The sequence below is a fragment of the Eublepharis macularius genome, chromosome 11, assembly GCF_028583425.1.
Source record: "Eublepharis macularius isolate TG4126 chromosome 11, MPM_Emac_v1.0, whole genome shotgun sequence".
Classification (NCBI taxonomy): Eukaryota; Metazoa; Chordata; class Lepidosauria; order Squamata; family Eublepharidae; genus Eublepharis; species Eublepharis macularius.
The window spans coordinates 89,306,249-89,331,869 of NC_072800.1; the positions used below are offsets into that span (position 1 = coordinate 89,306,249).

Genomic DNA, 25,621 nt, shown 5'->3' on the forward strand with positions numbered 1-25,621 from the left:
AAATCAGTATTAAGATTTTTTAGTTGAGATTGACTACTTTGATGCCTTGCAGTGCAGCCCTTTGCCATTACTCGAGTCTATTGATTCCACTGGAGTTGGACTGGAGTTACTTTGCATAGGTTTTCAGCCTTAGAAGACCTTCTGTGCTAGCTAATCTTGTGATCAGTTTGTGAAATCACTTCTTGAATAGATGCCACTGCGTACACAGGTTCAAAAAGCAGGCAGTGCATTCTGTCCGATGTTGGTCATTTAAAGGATACATCGGACTGTGCAGGAACAAAGGTGAGATGGACTACAAATTCTTCTGTGCTTTACAATACACATTGGTCATTTATCAAGGGAATTTTTATGCTGCCTTTCCTGGGGAAACTGCCTAAAATATTATTATTATTATTATTATTATTATTATTATTATTATTATTATTATTAGTAGTAGTAGTAGTAGTAGTAGTAGTAGTAGTAGTAGTAGTAACTACTACTACTACTACTACTACTACTACTAATTATTATTATTATTATTATTGGATTTATTATCTGCTGTTCCTGTAAATGAGCTCAGAGCGGATTACAACATAAATTACAACAATAACTGGTATTTGGCGGGGGGGGGCACTCAGAAGGCAAAGAGCTTCCCGTTTTCAATTTTTGAAGTACAAACGACATGGCTTCCTTTTTAGTATCTGTATGTGCATGATCTTTCGTGAAAGCTCTGCATTTAGCTGCTTGTCAATTGAGTACATCTCTCAGGCTCAGGCATTCATCTAAGTCATTAGGCACAAAGAAAATCAGAGGGTCGATTGTTTTGCCCCCCAAATTAGCCAAATTAACAACAACAACAATTATAATAACATTTGAATTATATATCACCCTACAGGACAACTTAATGCCCACTCAGAAACATCATTAATCAAAACAAGACAAAAACTCATAAATTAAAACAGCATTAAAATCATAAAATACAACAACAATATATTTGGGCAGCAACCCAAGTTGCTCAATCTCCAACCAAAAATATTCCATGAGGTGGGAACGGGCAGAATATATTAATATTACTGTGGGAACCAGGCTGAGGGTTTATTTTGATCCCCCACAACAGGAGGTAGCTTACAAAATAATAAAATAAACATGAAGAGTCATAAATTAAAACCAAGCATAAAAAAAAACAGCTGGAGAATAAAAACAAATAGTCCAGCAACTTAAAATAGACAATTTTCAGACTCAAAGCATACTACATAACGATTTAAGAAGATCAATCATTAATTAAAAGCTTGGGAAACCAAAAATGTTCGGGCCTGGTGCTGAAAAGAAAGTAACACAGGCACCAGGCAAGCCTCAAGAGAAAGGGCATTCCAAAGTGAGAGGCCAGTACTGAAAAAGCTCTGTCTCTGGTTGATATTTCACCACCAAAGGAGGGAACATGAAGAGCAGGACTTGTGAGACATTCCCTAAACTGGCAGGCTGGACAATATGGGAGAAGGGAGTCCTTGAGTGATTCCGCAAATGTTGGATAATGCACTTTCAATCCACTTTATAGCTCTTTTGGAATGGATTTTTTCGTGTGCGGAACAAAAAATCCACCTCAAATGATTGATAAAGTGCATTGAAAGTGCATTATCCAACATGTGCGGAATCAGCCGTTCAGGTACCCCAACCCTAAGCCATTTAATTACCTGGTCATATAATCTCCTGAGATACTGCCTCTTCTCAGCAGATAAGATAATTAACTTCACACAGCAAAAACAGTGGCAATGACCAAATGGGAACTGTGTGCATGCAGTACTCTTTGATGTCATGTTGTGCTCGTAATAAAATTCACCAGGGAACATCAAGGCGATATAATTTGGAGCTCACCTTGCCTGTAGCCGACGGAGTTTTTAGCAAGGTAATTAGCCCGGTCATGATGTTCATGTCAAAGTTCTCAATGTGCCGTATATATACGTGCCTATATATATATATAAAGACAATCAGCTTATATCTGGCCATTGATACAAGACATTGTGGCCCTGTAATCAAATCCCTCAGTGTGTCATAAACTTCCTTTCCCTTCCCCAGTGCTGTGACTTTAATCTATCTCACACATACACAGACTCTTGACTACTTCTGAGGTCAAATTAAAAATAAAGAATCCCATTATTGATCTTCACTGTAGTTTGATCCACAATTGTGATATATATTTTTAAACAATCTTGTATCTCAGAAACAGCTAAATCTTGGTGTAACAGGAAGAAAAATCTGGCTAAAATTAGCAGCCTCTGATTTTTTTCCTTCTCCTGTGTGTGTGTTATGTGCCGTCAAGTCACCTCCAACCCATGGTGACCCTATGAAGGAAAGACCTCCAAAACCTCCTATCATTAGCAGACTTGCTCAGATCCTGCAAACTGGAGGACGTGCTTCTTTGATTGAGTCCAGCCATCTCGTTTTAGGTCTTCCTCTTTTCCTACTGCCTTCCACTTTTCCTAGCATTACTGACTTTTCCAGAGAATCTTGTCTTTTCATGATGTGACCAAAGTACGATAGCCTTAGTCTTGTCATTTTAGCTTCTAGGGAGAATTCAGGCTTGATTTGGTCTAGCACCCACTTACTCGTCTTGTGCCCCCTTGCAGATCAAAAGCATGACCTGTGCTCTTTTCTCTATGTCACCTTCCTTTCTACAGCATACAGATGTTTTATATCCCAAGGTCTTGGCTAAAATTTTTGGTCACACATAAACTTGACCTTTCATTTGGCTCTCAGAAACGGCTTTGTTTGTAAATATCCCATAGCTTACATCATATGCTAGAATCTTCACCCCCCCAACCTCGAACCCCATTTGCCTTCATCACAGTTTTTCCTGTTTCTTCTTTTGCAGTGATCTGAAGAGATTGGGATTGAGATCTCCAGGCATCTTGCACCCTGGGCATAGGAAAAGTTTTACATCGTTTTGTTGGAGACTGCTGATTGATTGACAATCAAGATGGCTGCCTACTGGAAGGCTTGTGTCTTTGCAGTTATGTTGCTTCCTACGGTAAGGCACACCAGAAATATTCTATTGATACATTTGTAGTCATCGACACAAGTTGTGCTCTGTAAACCTAGCTACATTCCAGGCTGCCACAGTGAACCCTTTCCTATGATCCAAAGTTGTTCAAGTGTATAAGGGAGGAGGAAGAGACTAATTTCTTCCCTGTCCCATGGTACTTTAAACTGTGCTGGAGATGATGTGATACTGTAAACTTCATGGAGAGGGTGCCTAAAAGACATTAAGCACCATGACGTAGGGCAGAAGATACAAACCTCTTGAAATAAAGACGAGGTCCGGAGCAGCTAGCCGTGTTAGTCTGTAGTAGCAAAACAGAAAAGCGTCCAGTAGCACCTTTAAGACTAACCAACTTTACTGTAGCATAAGCTTTCGAGAACCACAGTTCTCTTTGTCAGATAAAGAAATAAAGAAGGGTGTCCTGAAAACATCTACAACATTTCTCATGTCTGAAGAAGGGAGCTCTGACTCTCAAAAGCTTACACTCTGAAAATCCTGTTGGTCTCAAATCCTGCTGCACAAAATTTCAGTTTGGTATTTCAGTGTACACAAGTGATACTTTCCTGTTACAGATAGACATGGGCACGAACATGAAAAAATGAACATGATGTTCATTGTTCGTTGCCATCTATGAACAGGGACTCACGAACAACCACGAACATGGCCCTGTTCACGAACATGTTTGTGGTTGGCTGTTCGTGGGGGCCAGCAGGCTCTCCTCCAAGTCATCCAAGTCAAGATCCCGACTGCACCCCTCCCAGAAACCTGACCTGAGCAGGCAGCAGGAAAGGTACCAATAATAAATAATAGCTTGTCCCAGAGCCTGGCAGCAGCCCTGGAACTTGAAGGGGTAGATTCCTATCCCACCACCCACAAAGAAAATTCACACTCCAATACACTCTCTCTCTCAAAATGCCAACAGCAACTGTCTCTCCCCTCCACTGTCTGCAAAACTGGAGCTGGGAGCCCCCCTCCCCCCTGCTCTTTGCTCCCTTGTAACAAATTTGGAGCTTCACACTTGAAAGGAAGACCTGCCTATCAAGCTAAATTGGGCTTAGATTGGGGTTTCCAGGGCAACAGCAGGAGTTCAGACAGAGTTCAGAGAATCCCTGCCTGAGTTGCCAAGGGAATTGATTGCCAGACTGTCTGGCTTGACGAACAGCAACGAACAGGCTTGCAACGACCACCTGTTCATTTAGAATGGGGCCTCGCAAACAGCTTGTTCACGAACAGCAGATTGGGCTGTTTGTGGATTTTTTTTGTTCATATTGCTGTTCGTGTCCATTTCTAGTTACAGACAAGAATGCTCGAACAACTGCCAGTTCAGCTCACATCCTGTTTGTTGCAAATCATCAATGTTCAAGGCACCTCAACTGCTTAATTATAGTGGTAGAAAATCAACTTTAACTCTTCTATCCAAGTGGGGATTGAATCTCTGAGTATCTTTTATTCACTCCTCTATCATACATCTAGTTTGTATTTCTCTACATGAACATCTTCTTCTCCATCAGGCATCCATCTACGCAATCCTAGGATCATTTGGGGGCAGGGCCTAGGGAGGGACTCATCATGTGATGCAGTGACATCACTTCCAGGTGAAGTCCCGGAAGTGATGTCAGTGCTACATCATCCCCCCATTTTCTCCTGCTGTAAGAGTGGGGAGAGCCAGCAAGGGCGGGGAGGTTGCCTACTGCGGTGGGCAACCTGGCAAGCTTAGAGGTAGGTTAGGCGGAGAGAGTGGCTGGCCCAAGGTTAATCAGCAAGCTTCATGGATGAGTATGGAATTGAACACAGGCCGGTCCCATCCTCGCAGTGTTTTGCAAACAGTACACCTCACTGAGTGTGAGAGACATGATTTGCCCACGGCCATTATGTGTAGAACAATTCATGCTGCGACCCTGTCATGGGTCCCCCTAGATGCCGGATGTGGGGCTGCCATTTGTCCATGCAGGCAAGAGGGGAGTGCGGCGCAAGCTAGAGCATGATCAGAGTCCAGTCCTTGGGTCATGCACGAGTCGCAGTCCTGAACAGTCCAAGGCAGAGCCAGGATGAGTGGCGGCTGGGTGGTTATCACCGGAGCAGGTTCAGGTTGAAGTCCAAGGCAGCCTGAGGTTGCAGTGATGGCAGGGTCAAGGGTGATTCGACTTGTTGCTTCCCTCTCCATCTTTTAATGCCGAGGTGCTCATTTCGCTACTGAGCTGCCCCTGGCCAGGGCGTGCGCTCTCCCCACTTCCATTTGGCTCCTGATGCCTACTTGCAAACTTCGCCTCCTCTCTAGTAGTTCGTGCCGGACCCTCTTCCCTCTATGGTCCAGTGGCTCCAAAGATGGAGGAGGCGAGGTGGGGAGTGAGGGGTTGCTTGGTGATGAAGGAGGTGAGGTGGATAGTGGGGGTTGGTTGGTGTCTCCTGGGCTGAGACAGATGAGCCACCCCTGTCAGATATGGCTCCCTACTGGGTAAAGTAACCGTGACTCCTGGTGGTGGGTTGCTCGTAGTCGAAGGTGAGGAGGGCCCTGCTCCGGCTGCTTCTTCCTCTTCCCCCAAGTGGTCTGTTTCATCAGGGCTGGCTCTGCCTGGCTGACCCATGAGAGACCCACGGATCAATCTCTAGGGGTCCCCACCCTCCCTTGTAAAACCTGTGGTCACTGATCCAGAGGAGTTAGCCGTGTTAGTCTGCAGTAGCAAAATAGAAAAGAGTCCAGTAGCACCTTTAAGACTAACCAACTTTACTGTAGCATTACCAGAAGCTACTGATTGCATCTACTCCCCCCTCCACTCACCACCTATGTATATCTGACCAGTTTCTTCATACCCTCCATGCATCTGACGAAGAGAGCTGTGGTTCTTGAAAGCTTATGCTACAGTAAAGTTGGTTAGTCTTAAAGGTGCTACTGGACTCTTTTCGATTTTGCTACTACAGACTAACATGGCTAACTCCTCTGGATCTATTTTTTTTTTAAAAAAGACCCTAAAATTGCACTACAGGGTGAGTTCTGATTATTTCCGCAACAAATATGTATCATTTCTAGAGTTAACTTATTCTAAGTTAATCATAAGAGCCCTCTTTTTCCTATTGTTCCTATTTCTTAATCCAGAAATCCAGATGTCATCAAATCCTTGTTATCCATTTCATGTAAAAAGTCGATAAACGGTTTCCATTCAGTCAAGACGTTAACTAATGTCCTTTCTCTAATCAATGAAGTAAGTTTTGCCATTGACGCAAACTCCAAAACTTTTGGAGCCCGGAAAATCCACAGCAACCATCTCCAAAACTTTTGTCCACCATTCCTCCACTGTAGGCAATGTTGGAGTTTTCCACTTTTGTGCATAAAGTACTCTTGCTGCCGTAATTAAGTATAAAAACAAAGTTCCAAAGCTTTTTCCCGGCTGGCTGTCCATTATTCCAGACTTTTCTGAAGCATCTCCTACTCTATTAATGTGGAGGAAAGCCAGGACTGGCTGTTTGATTTTGGGCAGAGATGCTTTCAGAGAAGAAACCAGCGGGCACTAGCAAACACCTTGAAGGGTGCCATGGCACCTGTGAGCACTGCTCTGTGCTGTTAGTTCTCACCAACTCTCACTGGTTCGTGCCCCCAAGACCCTGACAAATCCAATATGGCTCTGGGAACTTTCAGTATCCACACCTCACCCATTACACTGTAAGGCTTACAGACTTCTACTGGAGAACCACCAACTCATAACCTCTTCAGAACTAGGGAGAAATCTGTGTTCTATGTATTGTCGAAGGCTTTCACGGCCGGAGAACAATGGTTGTTGTGGGTTTTCCAGGCTGTATTGCTGTGGTCTTGGCATTGTAGTTCCTGACGTTTCGCCAGCAGCTGTGGCTGGCATCTTCAGAGGTGTAGCACCAAAAGATAGAGACCTCTCTCACTGAGAGAGATCTGTGGCTGGCATCTTCAGAGGTGGCTGGCATCTTCAGAGGTGTAGCACCAAAAGATAGAGATCTCTCTCACTGCTGGCGAAACGTCAGGAACTACAATGCCAAGACCACGGCAATACAGCCCGGAAAACCCACAACAACCAATCTGTGTTCTGTTTGGGGAAAAGAGAACTGAGGTGAAGATAGGTATTCCTTTACCAGCTGAATCCAATGGTTTGCATCTCCCCCCGATCAAAGCGTTATGCTGTTGCCCAGGCTGACTGAATTCACCATCAAATTATTATTTTTTTATGCCATCGTTTGCTTTTGTATTGCCTCAAGTAATGGCCCGGTTGTCCCTGACTGATTTTGTCTGCTTCTCAACCACTCTGTCTTGTTTATCTATTTGCCGTCCAAGATCATCTTTAAGCAATGTTCCTCAAAACTCCAGGAGAGGAACCAGGTACAACGTGGTATGGATCAAAATGGATATAGCTATTCACCGAGCCAAGGGGACATTGGGTAATGAGATAAAACGAGAACATCTCCGCCTCAGCTTTTGATGTGTTTTTCTTTCCGTCTTGTGTTTTTAAGACACCTCTCTGGATACTGTTGAGGTGTTTTTGCCAGGAAAGCTAAGCAGAGGCATGAAATTACAGAGGCAACGAAAGGGGAAAAACTTCGGTGCACATGTCCTTCTTAACTGATTACAAAAGGCACCTGAGAAACAATTTGATTCGTGAGTCACAACAGTGCCTTGGGGCTTTGCAATGGAATTTTAAAGCCGACTGCAATGCAGGTGTTGTAACTCCCAGTTATAATTCAATCAGGTGGATTTCTGGCGCAAAGGATCGGCGCTTCCTCCCGATGCCTTTTGTCGCACTTCAGGGTTGGAGTGTGCAGATAATAAAGCGCTCCCACCTAGGCTGTGATTAGTATGATAACTCTGTTTTTCAAGGAAGGTGTGAACGAAGCTCTCGTGTGTTAATAACAGGGTGTGAAAGAACACTGTGAATGCCGGGGAGGTAAATATCAGCCTGGGAGAAGATGGGGAAGGAAAAGAGGAGGGCTTGGCGCTCAGTGGCAGAGTGCAGGCTTGGCAGGCGCAATGTCTCTGAATCCATCACGAGGCAGCTTCGGTTAAAAAGGTAACAGGTGAGAGGAAAGACTTTTGCCTGCCTGCCTGACATCCTAGAAAGCTGTTGCCAGATGAGGAGGAGCTGTGGGTCAGAGATAGCTTTGCATGTAGGAAGTCCCAGGTTGATTGATTGATTGGATTTTTAGCCTGCCCTCTCCACAAGCAGGCTCAGGACAGGTTACAATCAAAGATAAATTACAACAAATAAAACCAATAAAATACAACTCAGTACCAACATGGATTTCAATTTCCAGCATCACCAGCTAAAAGGTTCAGGTGGACAGTGACGTGAAAGACTTTGACCGGAGATCCTGGAGAGTAGCTAACAGCCCAAGTAGATGATACTGACCTATATAGGCTAATGGTCTGACTCGGAGGAAGACAGCTTCATATGTAGTCAAGAGTCCAGTAGCACTTTGAAGACTAACCCACTTTATTGTAGCGTAAGCTTTCGAGAACCACAGCTCTCTTTGGCAGATGCTACCGGACTCTTTTCTATTTTGCAAGTACAGGCTAATGCGGCTAACTCCTCTGGATCTGGCTTCATTTTTCAAACAAGTTTTATTGGAAAAATTGTATTGTGAAAAACTCACTACAGAAGGTGACAAAATTCCAAACTTGAGTTACATAAAAATATACATCGCGTTATACAGATCTTAATCATTAAGTTAACAAAATGTCATTAAAATAACAACGATTGTGAAAGGAATATGGAGAATCTTCATTCTTTAAAAGTTTTTCCAATACCAGATACCACTTATTCAGGAAATTTGTTCTAGCTTTGTGTGTGGTGTGTTTGTGTGTGTGTGTGTGTGTGTGTGTGTGTGTGTGTTCAGAATAGGCAATACTAAATAAGAAGACCCTATGTTCAACCCCCCGGTGGGCTCTGCAGATCTCCTGGGATTACAACTAATGTGCAGACTACAGAGATCAGGTCTCCTGGAAGGTAGACCTTATGGTCCCAGCTTCCCAGTGAGGTCCCTCTAGGGTTGTCAACCTCCAGGTGGTGGCTGGAGATTCCCTGGAATTCTGACTAATCTCCAGGCCACAGAGATCAGTTCCCCTGGAGAAAATGGCTGCTTTGGGGGGGGGGACTCTATAGCATTATATACTTCCTTTGCCTCCCCAAACCTTGCCCTTTTTAGGCTCCACCCCCAATATATCCAGGAATTTTCCAGCCTGGAGCTGGTAACCCTAGGTCCTTCCCCAACCCTCCCTAGGCTACACCCCCAGATCTCGAGGAATTTCCTAATCTGGAGATAGCTACCTTAGTATAACACAGAGAACCAATGGCCTGATATTGGGAGTTACTGAAGTATAGTGGTTAGAGTGTAGACTAGGATCTGAGAGACCAAGATTCAAATCCCCATTCTGCCATCAAGCTCACATTGAGCCAGTTCGGTGTAGTGGTTAAGACCAGCAGGACTCTAATCTGGAGAGCCAGGCTTGATTCCCCACTCATCTGCTCGAACCCAGCTCCGAGAAGCTGTGATGTTGGGTCAGTCACAGCTTCTCGGAGCTCTCTCAGCCCCACCCACCTCCCAGGGTGATTGTTGTGAGGATGATAATAACACATTTTGTAAACCGCTCTGAGTGGGTGTTAAGTTGTCCTGAAGAGTGGTATATAAATCAAATGTTGTTGTTTTTGTATTGTGTCTATGGGCCAGTCACTTGTTTTCAGCTGAAACAACCTCACGGAATTGTTGTGAGAATAAAAAGGGGAAGAGGAAAAGCAGGTACACCACCCCAAACTCTTTGGAGTAGGATCTGGGAGATGTGACTTCAGATTGGCACCTTGCGGAGATGCTATCTCTGATCTTGGGACACTCGTCGTCTCAGCCTTATCTTGGAGAAAGAGTTGGGGGACTAGAGAGTCAGGTCACACATGAAGGACAAAATCAAAATGAGAATAGAGGCTTAAAGGGTGGAAATGGACGGCTGGAACTTTTCATGGATTGGAAGGAAATCAACACCATCGAGTCAATAACATTCCAGGATGCCTTTATTAGGAGAGACAGGACTTTTTATTTCTCGAAGTTGTTGGCAGTCCTATGGACCATGACTTAAACTCCAGATGTGTAGCTTGGCCTGAAAATCCAACTGTGTGGGAGTGGCGTGATTTGGACTGGAGCTTCATTACAGAAGAAGGAAATTCTGCGTAGAGTTCCCGATCTTCAGGTGGTGGCTGATCTCCAGGTAACACAGATCAGTTCCCTTGGAGAAAACGGCTGCTTTGGAGGGAGGACTCTATGGCATTATACCCCACTGAGGCCCTTCCCCTCCCCAAACCCCGCCCTCTCCAGGCTCCAAATTCTCCAGGAATTTTCCAACCTGGATCTGGCAACCGTATCACATTCCCTCTTAGCAATCTACACCTCCACCACCTTCTCTGCACTGTCTTCTAAACTAAATGGAAAATGCAGAAGGGTGGACAGGTAGCCAGCCGTCGCTCAAAAAGCCACCAATGGCTGCTCGTTTGCACAGGGCCAGATCTGGGGTTGTGGGCGCCTGGTACAACCCTTGTCTGGACCAGCACACGTGCATGGTCCTGGTGCTGCGTTCTGTGATGTCATCACGCAGGGGTGGGAGGCATGCTGTGAGCACGGCAAGCCAGCCACCAAAGTGCCCAGTGCGCCGCGGAGCTGGCAGTGGTGGCGGCGCAGATGTGTGCTGGGGCTTGCAGCTTGCCACGCGGCCAGCTCAGCGCAGGGCTAGGAGGCCCTTGTGTGGTTCACCTGCTCCACTGCCCCGTGCCACCCATGCACCAAGCTGACCGCCCCAGTGCCAGTGCACTACAGAGCTGGCGGTGGCAGCACGGTCGTGCACTGGGGTGGCTGGCTTGCTGCACGGGTGGCTGAGCGCAGGGCTGGGAGGTCCTGTGTGCGCGACAAGCCACCGCATGCTCCCAGCGGTTGGCAGCCGCGCCCGGTGCCTCCTCTTTGGCGGCACCGGGGGCAAGCTACCCCCCTGCCCCCCCTCAATCCGGCCCTGTGTTTGCATTGCGATCTACCATTTGCCTAACCCACACAAAATGTGACTGTGGCTCTCGGGGAGTGCCATTCAAGGGGGGCTTCCCTCTTTTATCTGGCATTTCTGCCTCTTTCAAAAAAGCTACGCTTGCCGGCAAAGCAAGCAGAAAGGAAACTCTCCAAGGAAGCAGCCGGCCGAAAGACGTTTCAGATTGGGCTATTAATATACCCAAGGCTGTAATAAGCTGGGCTCTGCCTGCTGAATCAGCAACCTGCTTATCTGTAGCGTCAGCTAAATTAGGCAATGGAGTCTGCTGGGGGCGTTCAAAAGGATGGGAAGGCAGCAGCGGAGGATATACTAATAGGAAAAGATATATAAAAATTAGAGGCGCTTCACTTATCTGCTGTTCTCCAGATGTCTCTGGTCACAGAAGGCCCAGCCTTTCAAATGTATTCTGCTCCCTGCCCTTCGGTGACTCCCAAGCTATCCTGAGTCCTTCCATGCTCTCTTGAATCCAATTTGGATCCCTTGCTTTGCAATTCTTTCCCCCCCTGCAGACTGACAACAGCCTTGCCAGGTGGGCAATGATTTAGACAGCTGTCTGTCATCTCTGACCTATGGCAACCCGATGAAGGAAAGACCTCCCAAACTTCCACTCATTAACAGACTTGCTCAGATCCTGCAAACTGGAGGATGTGGCTTCTTTGATTGAGCCAAGCCTTCTCGTTTTGGATCTTCCTCTTTTCTTACGGCCTTCCAGTTTTCCTTGCATTATTGACTTTTCCAGAGAATCTTGTCTTCTCATGATGTGACGAAAGTACGATAGCCTCGGTTTTGCCATTTTAGCTTCGGAGGAGAATTTAGAGTTCGAATTAAGGAAGTGTAAAACCATCTTTGGGACTCCATTGAGTTCCTGTGTGCCGGTGTCAGCCCTGTTCAGCTAACACTCTTCCCTCATCTGTACCAAAGGTTACAGGGGATGATCTTAATGAGTGGTGCACCAAGTAAAATGTAGAGTTGTCAGTGAGATGCTGGGAGATTTGTTTATTTGTGTCATTTATACTCTGCTTTTCTTCAAAGGGGGATCTAAAGCAGCTCAGATTGTTCTTCTCCCCATTTAATCTTACAACAACCCTACAAGGTAGGTTAAGGCAATAGAGTGTGACTGGCCCAAGGTCACCCAGCCAGCTCCCAGGGCTGAGTGGGGATTCAAACATGGCTCTCCCAGATTCTAGTCTGATGCTCTAACCAGTACACAACGCTGTCTGTAAATGGAGCTTCCCAGTATTTAAAAGGAAAATAGCAACCATGCAAGACCCCACTTCAGGTAGGAGCTGCGGTTCAGGAATGAATCTTAACCCTTTCCCCATATGTTCATTCACTGATCAGTTATCCCTCCCCCGGCCACCACTCCCCAGGCAATTTTCTACCTATTTATCATGCTTTATCTCCCCTTTCCTCCAAGGAATGCAGGGAAATGTATGCAATTCTCCCTTCTATTTTATCCTTACAACAACCCTGTGAGGAAGATAGGCTGAGAAAGAGGGAACGACAGCACAGATCACGGCAGAATGGAGACTTGAACCAGGTTCATCCAAGTCTAGCACTCTTACCACTACACCATACTGACACAGCCACCCATTTGTAGTAGTACATTCAGGGCTTTTTTTCAGCTGGAACGTGGTGGAATGGAGTTCCGGCACCTCTTGAAAGTGGTCACATGGCCGGTGGCCCCGCCCCCTGATCTCCAGACAGAGGGGAGTTGAGATCGCTCTCCATGTTGCTGGTGGCACGGAGGGCAATCTAAACTCCCCTCTTTCTGGCGATCAGGGGACAGGGCCACCAGCCATGTGACCATTTTTGCTGAGGGTGATTTAAACTTTAAAAAACTCCCCCCTTGTTCCAGCTGACCCAAAGTGACATCATTGGTCATGGGAGCATGCACGCACTTTGCACATGCACATGTGGTACCAGGGGCGCCGCCTCCTGCCAAGAGTTGCCCCCTGTGCTGGCAACCCACTGAGTTCCACCGCCTCTTTTCCCAGAAAAAAAGCCCAGACCAGCCGTAGACACGTTATGTAGGGATGTAGGTTGTGGAGCTGGGCCCTGAGAAAACAGCAGATAATGGTTGAATATTTTTAGACAGCAACAGCATCACTCCAGGCTGCAAGACTTACATTTCATAACAATTGAGATGCAGTCAGCAAGAAGCATCTCGTTGGGTTTGGTGATGTCACTGGTGCCGAGATGCCCTCATTTGCAGATGTGTGATTCACAACTGTGGGAGGATAAGCTGTTACGGGGAGTCATGATTTTCTCAACAGTTTGCTTTCTCCGGAATAACTGCATGTTGGCCTTCGACCGCATTACCTCCCTGAGTGTATGACGCTTGGGAAGATATTAGTCTGGCATGAACTTGATTGTATCAATGCACCTGTGCTTCTCACACTTTCCTGTGTCTCGGGGAGGGACGCTCCATGATGTGGTCCAATGCATGGATCCAGGATTGCCGTGCCGGGCTACCCCAGGGGCATTTGGGGGGTGGGGTATGGGGTACATCACGTTATGCAATTCATTTTTTTTTTAATTCATCAATGTCACTTCTGGGTGAAAACTTCATTGCATTGAGTGACAATCTAGGAATCTTTCCAGTCTCTATGATAAATTCCCGAAAGGAATGTTAAATGATTCTCTAGGAATTGTCCCAAATCTCTAGGAATTCCACTCATCTCTATGGTATTTACCATAGAGATCAGGGGAATTCCTAGAGAGTCGTGGCGACATTACTTCTGGGTTTTCCACTTCTCTTGAACTGCACATTTCTCCACCACCACTCCATTAAGCGAGTTTGAGGGATGAGGACTGTAGCCTGCCGAAACCAGGTAACTGGTAAGCCTACATGGATCACACGCGTGAGGTTTCTTCCTCATATTTTGGTATTTTCACTTGAAGGCTTTCTGTTCAAAACATGGACAAATCTCTTTTTGAGGACCCTTGGAAAACTTGCTTCCCTCGGCAAAAGCCTGTCTACGGCTGTGTGACATGCAACGCCTTGGCTTTCTGGAAAGACCTTTTCAAAGGGCTTTCTGATGACACTGAAGGAAATTCATTTCTCTTTTGTTTAGCGGTGCTGATTTGGTGTTTATTGCTGAGAGCAGAAAGCCAATGTCCCTTCTGAACATTTGATCGGCAGCAGGGGGTTGTGTGAGCTCTTTAATGCGATTCATATTGGAAGGGCTTTGAGGAGGATTTTTAATGCAGTCGTTTGATTAACAAAAGCCTTTGGGGATGTGTGGGGTACAAATGCTTTAAAACAATAAATAAAATACATGGTTCCTTTGATGTTTCCAAAGCCTGGAACGGAATGAGAGAACACTGAAAAGCTACAGCTCTCTGGGTAGATCTGGTGGCTGCTCACGGAAACAGAATACTGGGTTAAGTGGACCTTTGGTGGGATCTACCAGGGCTTTCTGATTGCCTAATGCATGTAGGGAAGAAAGTAACAATGACCACGGATGAATGATAAGTACTGAATTGGCCAGCTCCCTTCCAGTATATTCTGGAATATTACAGATCTGCATCCTAAATATGGTGGTGGCTGATTTATGGTGACCCCTGGTGGGGTTTCCATGTCAAGAGTCTAATGGAAGTAATTTGCCATTGCCTGCCTCTGCAACCCTGGTCTTTGTTGGAAGTCTTCCATCCAATTTAAGTATATGCTCCTATGGGCTACCTGTGCTTCAAGTATGACCCTGCTGGGTAAATTCTGTGTTGTCTAATGTCAGTTCTAGAATTGCTTATGCGCCGTTTCAGCTTTTCTTCAACTCTGTATTGGAGTCTTGCTAACGCTATGTCTTTGTAAACTTGTATTTATTTACCCTATGGCATTGTTTATGGAAATGTTCTCGATATTGATTGTGCTAAGCTCACGCTATGTAATCTGCCTTGAGTCTCAGTGAGAAAGGCAGGCTATAAATGACATAAATATAATAAATAATAAATCAATAAATTACCAAGCAAGGCCAGCCCTGCTTAACCTTGAGAATAACCAAAATAAATACATGGACAGATGCAATTACCTAACTGTTTTATTGAGGTTTAAATACGGTAAATTGGCTTCAGGGTCCAAAAACGAGGGAAGGCCAGTTGACAATCTAAGCCACAGCCTTCAGTTTGCAAGACCTGAGCAAGTCTGTTAATGATAGCATATTTTGGAAGTCTTGCTACTTATGGTTGCCGTAAGTCAGAAATGACTTGATGGCATATAACACACACACACAGAATTAACAAAACAGTTGTGCTCATTAAAAACCAAATTCTAATTTTTTTTGTTGCCTATATTCTCACCAAGGTTATGGCTGTTACTATTTTCTCTGTCTCTTTCCTCTCAACACCCTTTCATAGAGTTAATGTCACAGAGTTGGAACTTTGAGGACATTCTCTTTTGCAGGTTCAGGTTTCAAACCTTCAATAAGAGACCACTTTTATCCCTCCTCTTCCCAAAACCCTACCATGAAGAAAAACACATTGAAAGAGTGTATTGAGAAGATTAGGCACAAAACTAACTCATTTCTGGGCACGGTCCTTAGAATAATTACTCTATTGAAGAGTTTTGAGCAGAGCCGTTTCCAACTTGGACAAAATATAGCAACGTCGCAATCACCCTCTTTTTTTGAATAACAAGTTCATTTGTTTTGAAATCCCAGCTGCCAGGTCTCTCCATGTCCTTTTTTAAGTCCAACTCCTCAAATCGTGCATTTTGATAAAAACTCTCTCACTTTCAAAAGACCTCCGGGGACACAATTAGATGGAGATCTTCACAGGACGCAGAGTCTGAGCCAGGATGGACGTGTTTTAAAGCCGAAAGAAGGATAGTTTTAATTTAATTACTGAACCAATTAAAAGTTTCTCCCTGGGTGAATTTCAACCGTGTTCTTGCAACACCATGAGCCAGATAGTAATCGGGACGTATTTTGACTGAGTTTCTTTTTGGAGCTTCCAAAGAGGTCATCTCAGACACAAAAGTCAGATCTCCCACTTCACATAACTAGGTTGGTGTTTTGGACAGAAGAGGAAGGTCTGTTGGGTAAGAACATCGAAAAAAACCATAGAGTTTCAGTGGAATCCCAGAGCATCCAGTGACATCACTTCCAGTTCCACAGCCAGAAGTGATGTAGCAGCATCATGGGTTGCTGTGTCAACCTCCCCTCCCAATTCTTTCCTTGCCATCCTATTTGAATGGTGGCAGGGAATGAAGGCTATTGGGTCTGAGGTTGTGGGTCAAAGTAGGTAACCTGTCTACCCTAATATCCATTCATGTATCTGTACCATTATTGGGGGGGCATGTTGTCTGCCATTGAGCCATGGCTTCTCCTCTATGCATATGACCCATTAAGCGATGTGCAGGCACTCAGCTGAGTTGCTCCAGTATCCCCCTTTTTAAAAACTTTGGAAAAATTATTGTGGACTTATATATTGCTTTTATGACCCCATTCTATGAGAGTTTCCCTGGAGGACTATGTGGAGCAAAGAACATTATTACATTTTAAAAACAAGCTGGCTGGATTTACAAAGGGCACCGTGGGATGCATTTTGATTTGATGTTTCACTAGTCAAGTTTTTGGGGCAATTGGATTTGTTTTCCATATGATTTTGGAAGGCTGTTGTTTCTTGTTTCCCAAAAGCATCAGATGTGGCTACAAACAGCGAGTGACTTTTTAAAACACCTGCCACAGCGTTGGATCCAAACAGATGCTACCTTTCTTTTGCTTTAGTTTGTACTAAATATTTCTCCAACTGTATAAGATAAGATAGCAGATTTTTTTAAAAAAAAATTCTTAAGCAATAGCAAGGGGGAATGATAGGCATATTAGCAAATTAAGACGGCAGTCTTCATCAGGGACTAAACCCCAGTTAACGCAGCAGGATTTATTTCCAATTAAACATGCGGACAGCTGGATTAGGAAAGTGCTAAATATGTATGAAAGAAATGAGCAAATTTGAAGTCTTCTTCGCTTCTCAAGACTGGGTCTTGAGTGTAGTTAAGAACACAAGAGCCCCATTTTAGGTGGGTAGCTGTGTTGGTCTGCAGTAGAACAGCAGGATTTGAGGCCAGTGGCACCTTAGAGACCAACAATATTTTCAAGGTATGAGCTTTCAAGAGTCTTTCTCCATAACTGCTCTTTATTGAGGCCAAGATCAAGAGCAGGTCTAGCGAAGCTTTCTGGGCTGAGATGGGGAGCTTGGCAGGGGCCAAATTGTGATTGATTGATTGGATAAATAAGTTGTATGTTGCCCCCAGAAACCTATTTAAAGGATTCCACATTTGGGCTGTTAGCAGAGTTTATCGTTTAGTAGAGGAGGCATGATTACAGGTGGTTGTGAGCTGGTTCTGCTGGCTGGTGTGTGTGCAGGAGAGAAAATAACAAAGCAGACACTTGTTTATACTTAGAACGGAAATAAGAATTCTTTATTGTAGGAACTCCATACTCTGATAGGAAAGGAGGAGAGCTCGATCCTATCTACCTATCTAGCCTAAGGATGGTCATGGATGCTAGGACAAGTCCTGCGCCCATGCTTCCAAGATGTATATGCTGAATTTAGGAATTCCAGTTTGCTGGCTTTGACGGACAACATGAAAGTGGCATCACCACATTGTGTGGTGCTCTAGGAATTTCCCTGATCTCTACGGTAAAAATAATTGAGATATGGTAAATCCCTAGAGCATTGTATGATATGGTGATGTCACTTCTGGGTTGTGTCTGAAGCTTCCATTTCCTCCAGGGGAACAGATCTCTGAAGTCTGGAGATCAGTTATAATTCCAGATCTCTGGGTCTTACCTGGTGGTTAGTAAACATATCCTGAAGATCTAGAGGAGTTAGCCGTGTTAATCTGTAGTAGCAAAATAGAAAAGAGTCCAGTAGTACCTTTAAGACCAACCAACTTTACTGTCGCATAAGCTTTCGAGAATCACAGTTCTCTTCGTCAGATGCATGGAGGGGAAGAAGAAACTGGTCAGATATAAGGGGGAGAAGGGAGGGGGGAGTAGATGCAATCAGTAGCTTCTGATAATGGGCTCAGTTTGCTTCTGATAATGAAATCAGTTGCTTCTGATAATGAGATAACCATTCATAGTCCCTATTCAATCCAAGCCTGACTGGGTCAAATTTACATATGAATTCCAATTCAGCAGCTTCCCGTTGGATTCTGTTTTTGAAAGGTTTCTGTTGAACTACAGTGACCTTTAAGTCCTTGATGGAATGTCCTGATAGATTAATGGCCTGATTAATGTCCTGATAGATATCCAGAAGGGAAAGGAAGGGCAAGCCCAGAGTTGATTTTTGTAGAGTCAAATGATGTGAAATCATCTTGTGGGAGTTGGAAGGCTGCACAGTTCAGCCTCCAAGTTCTTCAGCAATCTTGATGGGGAAGGAAGGAAGATTGCTAGGAATCTTACCTAGTATTGTCGAAGGCTTATACTTCGATGGTTGTTGTGGGTTTTCCGGGCTGTATTGCCGTGGTCTTGGCATTGTAGTTCCTGACGTTTCGCCAGCAGCTGTGGCTGGCATCTTCAGAGGTGTAGCACCAAAAGACAGAGATCTCTCAGTGTCACAGTGTGGAAAAGGTAGCATTTGTCATTTCTGACTTAAAAGGAAACAAATGCTTAACCAGCATTCATAAAGCTTCTCTATCTGGCCGTCATTGGAAATGACTCTCACTCGCCCTAGGCGACTAAGCCACTTCTAGTTCTAGTATGTACGGCGACACTGTCCTTTCTGGCACCATCTCCCAAATGCATCTCTGCTCTCTCCCGTTTGGCTGCCATGTCATTTCCCGTGCTCTTCACATTCAATAGGCTCCTTGGAAAGTGGTGGGGGTTGAATAGGCCTCTAATCCTTTTTGGTTTTTCACTCGCCGCCTGAAGTGTGTTGAAATTATAATAATTTGCTGTCCATTCACGGTGGGAAACAAAAGCCCAATCAAGAGCTCTTTGTGGCAGAAAACCAATTAAGTCACTTGCTGTTGTGGGGAGTGCAGATGGCTTGGATTAGTTACCCCCAAAGCCAGCTAATCAAAAGCTGTACAAAAGCACCCTGATTTTTAGGGGATACAGATAATAATAATAATAATGGACTTTTATATGGTGTTTCTTGGATAATTAATATGCTTCATATGCTGTCAAAGGAATCCTTGCAACAGACCTTTAAAACAGGTCAGTATTACCCCAATTCCACTCCTCAAAACAGTCTAGTGTAGTGGTTAGATTAGGCCTGAGGACAGGGTTGCCAGCCTCCAGGTGGTAACTGGAGATTTCCCGGAATTACAACTAATCTCCAGGCCAGTGATTTATGTTTTCCTGGAGAAAATGGCAGCTTTGGAGGGTGGACTCTATGGAATTACACCCCACTGAAGCCCCTCGCCTCCCCAAACCCCACCCTCTTCAGGTTCCACCCCCTAAATCTCCAGGAATTTCCCAACCTGAACCTGGCAACCCTACTGAGCCCCCCTTACCCAAACCCCACCCTCTCCAGGTTCCACCCCCAAATCTCCAGGAATTTCCCAACCTGAACCTGGCAACCCTACTGAGCCCCCCTTACCCAAACCCCACCCTCACCAGGTTCCCCCCCCCCAAATCTCCAGGAATTTCCCAACCCAGCCCTGGCAACCTTACATCTCTGGCCAGAGCTAAACCAAGCAGCACGACTTGGATGAACATAGAGAGCCAGTTTGGTGTAGTGGTTAAGAGCAGCAGAACTCTAATCTGGAGAGCCAGAACTCTAATCTGGAGAGCAAACAAACTGATCTTTGTTGTCCAGAGATCGGTTGTCATTCTGGGATATCTCTAAGGGGCTGGTAACCCTATTCCCAAGGGCAGTCCACTTCACACACCATCCATAGCTGAATAAAAAAGAAGGTAAAGGTAGTCCCCTGTGCAAGCACCGAGTCATTACTGACCCATGGGGGGACGTCACATCACGACATTTTCTTGGCAGACTTTTTACGGGGTGGTTTGCCATTGCCTTCCCCAGTCATCTACACTTTACCCCCAGGAAACTGGGCACTCATTTTAGCTGAATATGTTCCTCTTTAAGAGGGTCCTTCAATTTGTAATGTCTCCTGGTGGTGTGAAGTTCCTGCTGACTTGTAAGTGTTAGAATCTGTTAATTTTACATTCTTAAGGCGTTTATTGCATTGCAATATTTTCAGGCTATGACTTTTATTGTTTATTGTAGCCTCCTGTGGGGAAGCAGTGGGATACAAAAGCAGGCCCTCAGGGGTTTTAAATAAATAAAACTAACAATAACAATAACAACATTTGACTTATATGTCAAATTTGACTTAATGTCCACTTAGAGCAATTTAGAAAGTACGTTATTATTATCCCCACATTAAACACCCTGTGAGGTGGGTGGGGCTGAGCTCCTAGAAGCTGTGACCGACCCAAAGTCACCCAGCTGGCTTCAAGTGGAGGAGTGGGGAATCAAAACCAGTTCTCCAGATTAGAGTCCCGCACTCTTAACCACTACACCAAACTAGCATATTCTTACTACATTTACTATTTTTTTTTTATTATAAAAGTCAGGAGGAGCAAATGTTTCCTGTTCATCACTCCGTCCGTCCATCCGTCCATCGACTTCATTTATACCCTGCTTTCCCCACAATGGGGACCAGAAGTGGTATGCCTTATTTTTTCTTCTTCTGTTTTTATCCTCACAACAACCCTGTGAGGTGGGTTAGGCTGAGAGGGAGTGACTGGCTCAAGGTGACCATTGAGCTTCCCGGGCATGATATTTTTCTAAGGTTTTGTGAAGCATCTCCTGCTTCTAGGGTTGCCATTTCCCCGCCGCCAGTGGGGGAACCCCTGCCAGCATCCCCCACCTCCTGCCAGCTCTGAATGGGTGGTGGGGGAAACTGGGGGAAGGAACAGTGATCTTCCAGTGCTGCAACAACACTTTTGGCTGTGCAACTGGCAGCGGCGTCACCATGTCGTGGTACCCTCTAGGATTCATGCGAAACTCTGTGGCTTCTGCCATAGAGTTTCAGGTGAATCCTAGAGCATCCCGCAACATGATGCAGTGAACCCTACCTGCTTCAGTGAGATGGAGGAAAACTAGGATTTGGCCCTTTGCTGTGGAGAGGAAGCAAATGGACACCAAGAGTCACATTGGTGGGTGCCATTGGTGGCACATTGAGATCACTGCTGTAACTAACACATGTATCGTATCAATACACTTGTCAGTGTGTTGTCTTGGCTGCAATTCCTAATGTATATGCACTCATTAACAGATCCGCATTTGTACCTATGAAATATAAAACAGCTCTCCGTCTTTCTCTGGGCCACAATAATAGATCTCTTACAAGATCTGTTATCCATCGTATTTATCTTCTTAAGCTTCGGCTGCATTTCCCTCATAGCTCTAGGTTTAATTTCTTGGCCTCTTTTATTTTTTAGATTGAGGCAGGTTGTTTTCCAAGCAAGCCACCCTCAAAGCGACAGAATTTTGAATATTTTGGCATGCTAAGTTTGTTTCCCCATTTGGTTAATTCATGTTCGCTTCTCGCTGCTACTTCCAATGCAATCTTCGCCTTGATTCTGCCAGTCAAATGTTTTTTCCAGCCTCTCTCAGAGATTTGGAGCGTTTGATTCTGATCGTTTGATTGACTTCCATCTTCATGCCACCTGCTTTGGGCCCTGCGTTATCCATGTCACCGCACAGGATTTTGCACTTCTCGCTGGTGTTTTCTCTCTGGGAAATTGAAACCAATTCATCTCAATTGCATGCAGAGAGCTATAAACACCCTCCAGGCAAGGGAAGCAAAATCAGGAAGCCGTGACCTAAAGAAACTTGCACTTAACGGGATCATTTTACGCCACACGGCCCTAAGTGGTTGCACTTGGAAAGTTGGAGGCGGTGCATTGCTGTGCATGAATGGCATGCAGAGAGAGTATCAATCAATCAATCAATTACCTTTATCGGCATTAAAAATAATAGTAGTCTACAGTCGGAGATAAAAACCAAAGTCTAATAAATAATGGGACAGAAGCACAAGCATAAACAAGCAATTAGTAACAGTTAATAATGAGATTAATAAACATTCAGCAATGAAGTGCGGCACTATGCTTAGATTTAACTTTATAAACTTCTGCTAGGAATGTTGCAACACTTAAAGTAGCACAAGGGTTACGATCTTCTCAAAGGTGAACTAAAATTCCTCCTTTGATACAAATATTATACTGGAGGTGTTCAGTGAAGAGTTGTTTGTGTAATGGATCAAAGAGAGGACATTTTAGAATAATTCGGGACAGTGGATCGAGGACTCCTCGTTCACAAGGACATATCCTGTTTTGAAGGGGTACTTGCCTAAACCTGCCAAAGAGCACCATCGACGGGAAGGCGTTTAGACCCGCTAAGGTAAATATTCAGTGCTGAGATGGGGTGCCCAGAGCAGAGAAATAATGTGGCAACATTCCCTGCCTTTGGTATATGCCTGTATTGGCTGTAGAACAAACAGGAGGATGCAGGGGGGGGGAACATCTCTTGGAATTCATGGTCCACAAGTCTTAATTTAATTGTTCTTAAGATATGTAATTCATCGCATAGGCGTAGAGAATCCACTGCAATGGCAGGCGTTTGCAGTTTGAGAGTAAACATAGAGAACCATATGGTACTATATCGATCTCGCTTCAAATGAAATAGCAAGCTATCAGGTTCAGATCTGAAAAGAATTTGTAACCAGTACTTAAAAGCCATGATCCAGGCCTTGGTTTCCAAGAGGTGGAGACCCAACTCATGCAGAGAGAGTAAAGAATGGAGTGGGTTTCAGATTAATAACAACAACAACAACAACAACAACGATAAAGCCCTATGCGGACTGGCCCCAGCATACCTCGGGACCGCCTCTCCCCATATGTTCCCCGGAGGTCGCTTCGGTCAGCTAATAAGCACTAGCTGATGGTCCCTGGCCCCAGGGAGGCTCGGTTGGCTTCCACCAGGGCCAGGGCCTTTTCAGTCCTGGCCCCAACCTGGTGGAACTCTTTGTCTGAGGAAACTAGGGCCCGGCAGGATTTGTTATCTTTCCGCCGGGTCTGCAAGACAGAGATGTTCTGCCAGGCATTTGGTGGGGGCTAGGCTGTCTTCTCGCCAGCCACACCACTGAAGACCGTCCACCACCCGTGCAGGAGCTCATAAAGTGTGACGCAGGGCAGGATGCAAGAGCCAAGCCATGCACCTAAAATGCTGTATTTTAATATTTATATCCACCAATTGAGAATTTTAAATTGTATATGGAATAATGTTTTAATGTTTTTTATAATGTTTTTTATTGGTTTTAAAAATTTATGTAAAAAATTGGATGTGACACCGCCCTGAGCCTGTCTGACGGGGAGGGTGGTCTAGAAATGTAACAAAATAAATAAATAAATAATGATAATAATAATAATAAATTTATCAGTAGTTTTTCTGTGGAACTACATTAACCCAGGTGACTTAAAGGGTGAAAAAGCAAAATCATGTAAAACACAGTCCATTTTCAAATAAAATAACATGAAGATTAAAACGGCGGCCATAGCAGCAGCATTAGGATCGTCAGTAAATAAATAATGCAGTAAATGTTAATGGATGTTGTATGTGTTTATTTACTTCATTTATACCCCGTTCTCCCCACCTATGTGGCCCCAAAGTAACTCCTCCATTTTATCCGTATAACAGCCCTGTGAGGTAGGTTAAGCTGACACGAGGAAAAGATAACATCAAATGTTTGGCAGGTACATGCTCTTCATAGGAGCCTCCTGTTATTATTCGCACATGACATGGTCATTGTGGATGAAACGCCGCAGGGCCTCTCAGGTTTCCGACCATGACGTTATCCACAACTCAAGTTAAGATGTGATTTACCACATATTTTATGTATTGGTGTAGTGGTTAAGAGCACGAGACTCTAATCTGGAGAACTGAGGGCCAAGCTACACATGACGAATGACACTTGAACAGCAAGGGTATTTCTCCCTGTTCACTTGCCCTCCACTCAATCCGTCATGTGTAGCTTGGCCCTCAGTTTGATTCCTTCACTTGAAGCCAGCGGGGTGACCTTGGGTCAGTCACTTAAGAGTGGCAGGACTCTAATCTGGAGAGCCGGGTTTGATTCCTCACTCCACTTGAAACCAGCGGGGTGACCTTGGGTCAGTCACTTAAGAGCGGCAGGACTCTAATCTGGAGAGCCGGGGTTGATTCCCCACTCCTCCTCTTGAAGCCAGCTGGGTGACCTTGGGCTAGTCACAGTTCTCTGGAGCTCTCTCAGCCCCACCCACCTCACAGGGGATAATGGGATGTTGTGGGGATAATAATGACATACTTTGTAAACTGAGTGGGCACAATGTATTGTCGAAGGCTTTCACGGCCGGAGAACAATGGTTGTTGGGGGTTTTCCGGGCTGTATTGCCGTGGTCTTGGCATTGTAGTTCCTGACGTTTCGCCAGCAGCTGTGGCTGGCATCTTCAGAGGTGTAGCACCAAAAGACAGAGATCTCTCAGAGATCACTGAGAGATCTCTGTCTTTTGGTGCTACACCTCTGAAGATGCCAGCCACAGCTGCTGGCGAAACGTCAGGAACTACAATGCCAAGACCACGGCAATACAGCCCGGAAAACCCCCAACAACCATTGAGTGGGCACAGTTGTCCTGAAGGGCGGTATATAAATTGAATGTTATTATTATATGAGGGATATATGTGTACCAGTGTTCTGCACATGCGGGATTTGGTACTGGATGCAGAATTCACCATGTGGACTTCTAAGAATCCCTCCTGTACCTTAGCCCTAGATATTTGGCTGCCAGTGCTAGCTTAGATTCAACGTCCACCTTAAAGATGGCATCAGATTTAAGCAGTGACCCATCCCACAGCAGTAAAGGATATTTGAATATATGATGAAGTGCCTCATCCAGCTTGGAAGGAATGCTGAGATCAGGACAGAGCGAAAATAGAAATCAAGATGGGTAGCTGTGTTAGTCTGTCTGTAGCAGTAGAAAAGAGCAAGAGTCCAGTAGCACCTAGAAGAATATCAAAATTTGTAGTAGAGTATGAGCTCTTGTGAGGTCACTTCTTCAGATACAGCAAGAATGTGAGCCTGTCTGTCCTTATATCTTGGAGAGTGGAGTGATTGCAGAAGCGAATGATAATAGCCAGTGAATGACAATGCCAGGTGAGATTCAATAGGATGGGGTATGCAGAGGGGTGGTGGGTGTGGAGAAATTAGCTGTGGTAATGATGAGACGGGAGGCCCATGTCTCAATTCAGTCCAGGTGGATGCATTGTCATGAGCTTTGTTATTAATCGCAATTCAGCAGTTTATTACAGGGAATAATACAAATAAGACCAAACATTCCAGTGTCAGTACTTGGAAGGCCATGCAAAGAGCCAGTTACTATGCAAACACTGTGAAGGTTTCTCCACTCAAGAGTGGAGGCAAGAGACCAAAGAGTAAGAGGGAAAACGGAGCAGACGTCCGGGGGAGGTCCCAAAGCAGAGGTCCAAGCACAAGAGTAGCAAATACTCTCAAAGGGAAAACAATAGACTATAGGTGCTCCAAAGTTCCGAAGATGGGGTAGTCCTGCGCAAAT

The 25,621-nt window shown here is 45.0% G+C and overlaps 1 protein-coding gene across 1 annotated transcript in view; it reads left to right on the top strand.

The window, feature by feature from the left end:
* Positions 1-2,873: 2,873 nt before the first annotated feature.
* Positions 2,874-25,621, top strand: part of ADCYAP1R1 (ADCYAP receptor type I) — a 125,280-nt gene continuing 102,532 nt past the window's right edge. Inside the window, exon 1 of the mRNA XM_054991424.1 lies at positions 2,874-3,004. Coding sequence (XP_054847399.1) covers positions 2,954-3,004 — 51 coding nt within the window. The 5' untranslated portion in view covers positions 2,874-2,953. The remainder of the gene's footprint in view (positions 3,005-25,621) is intronic.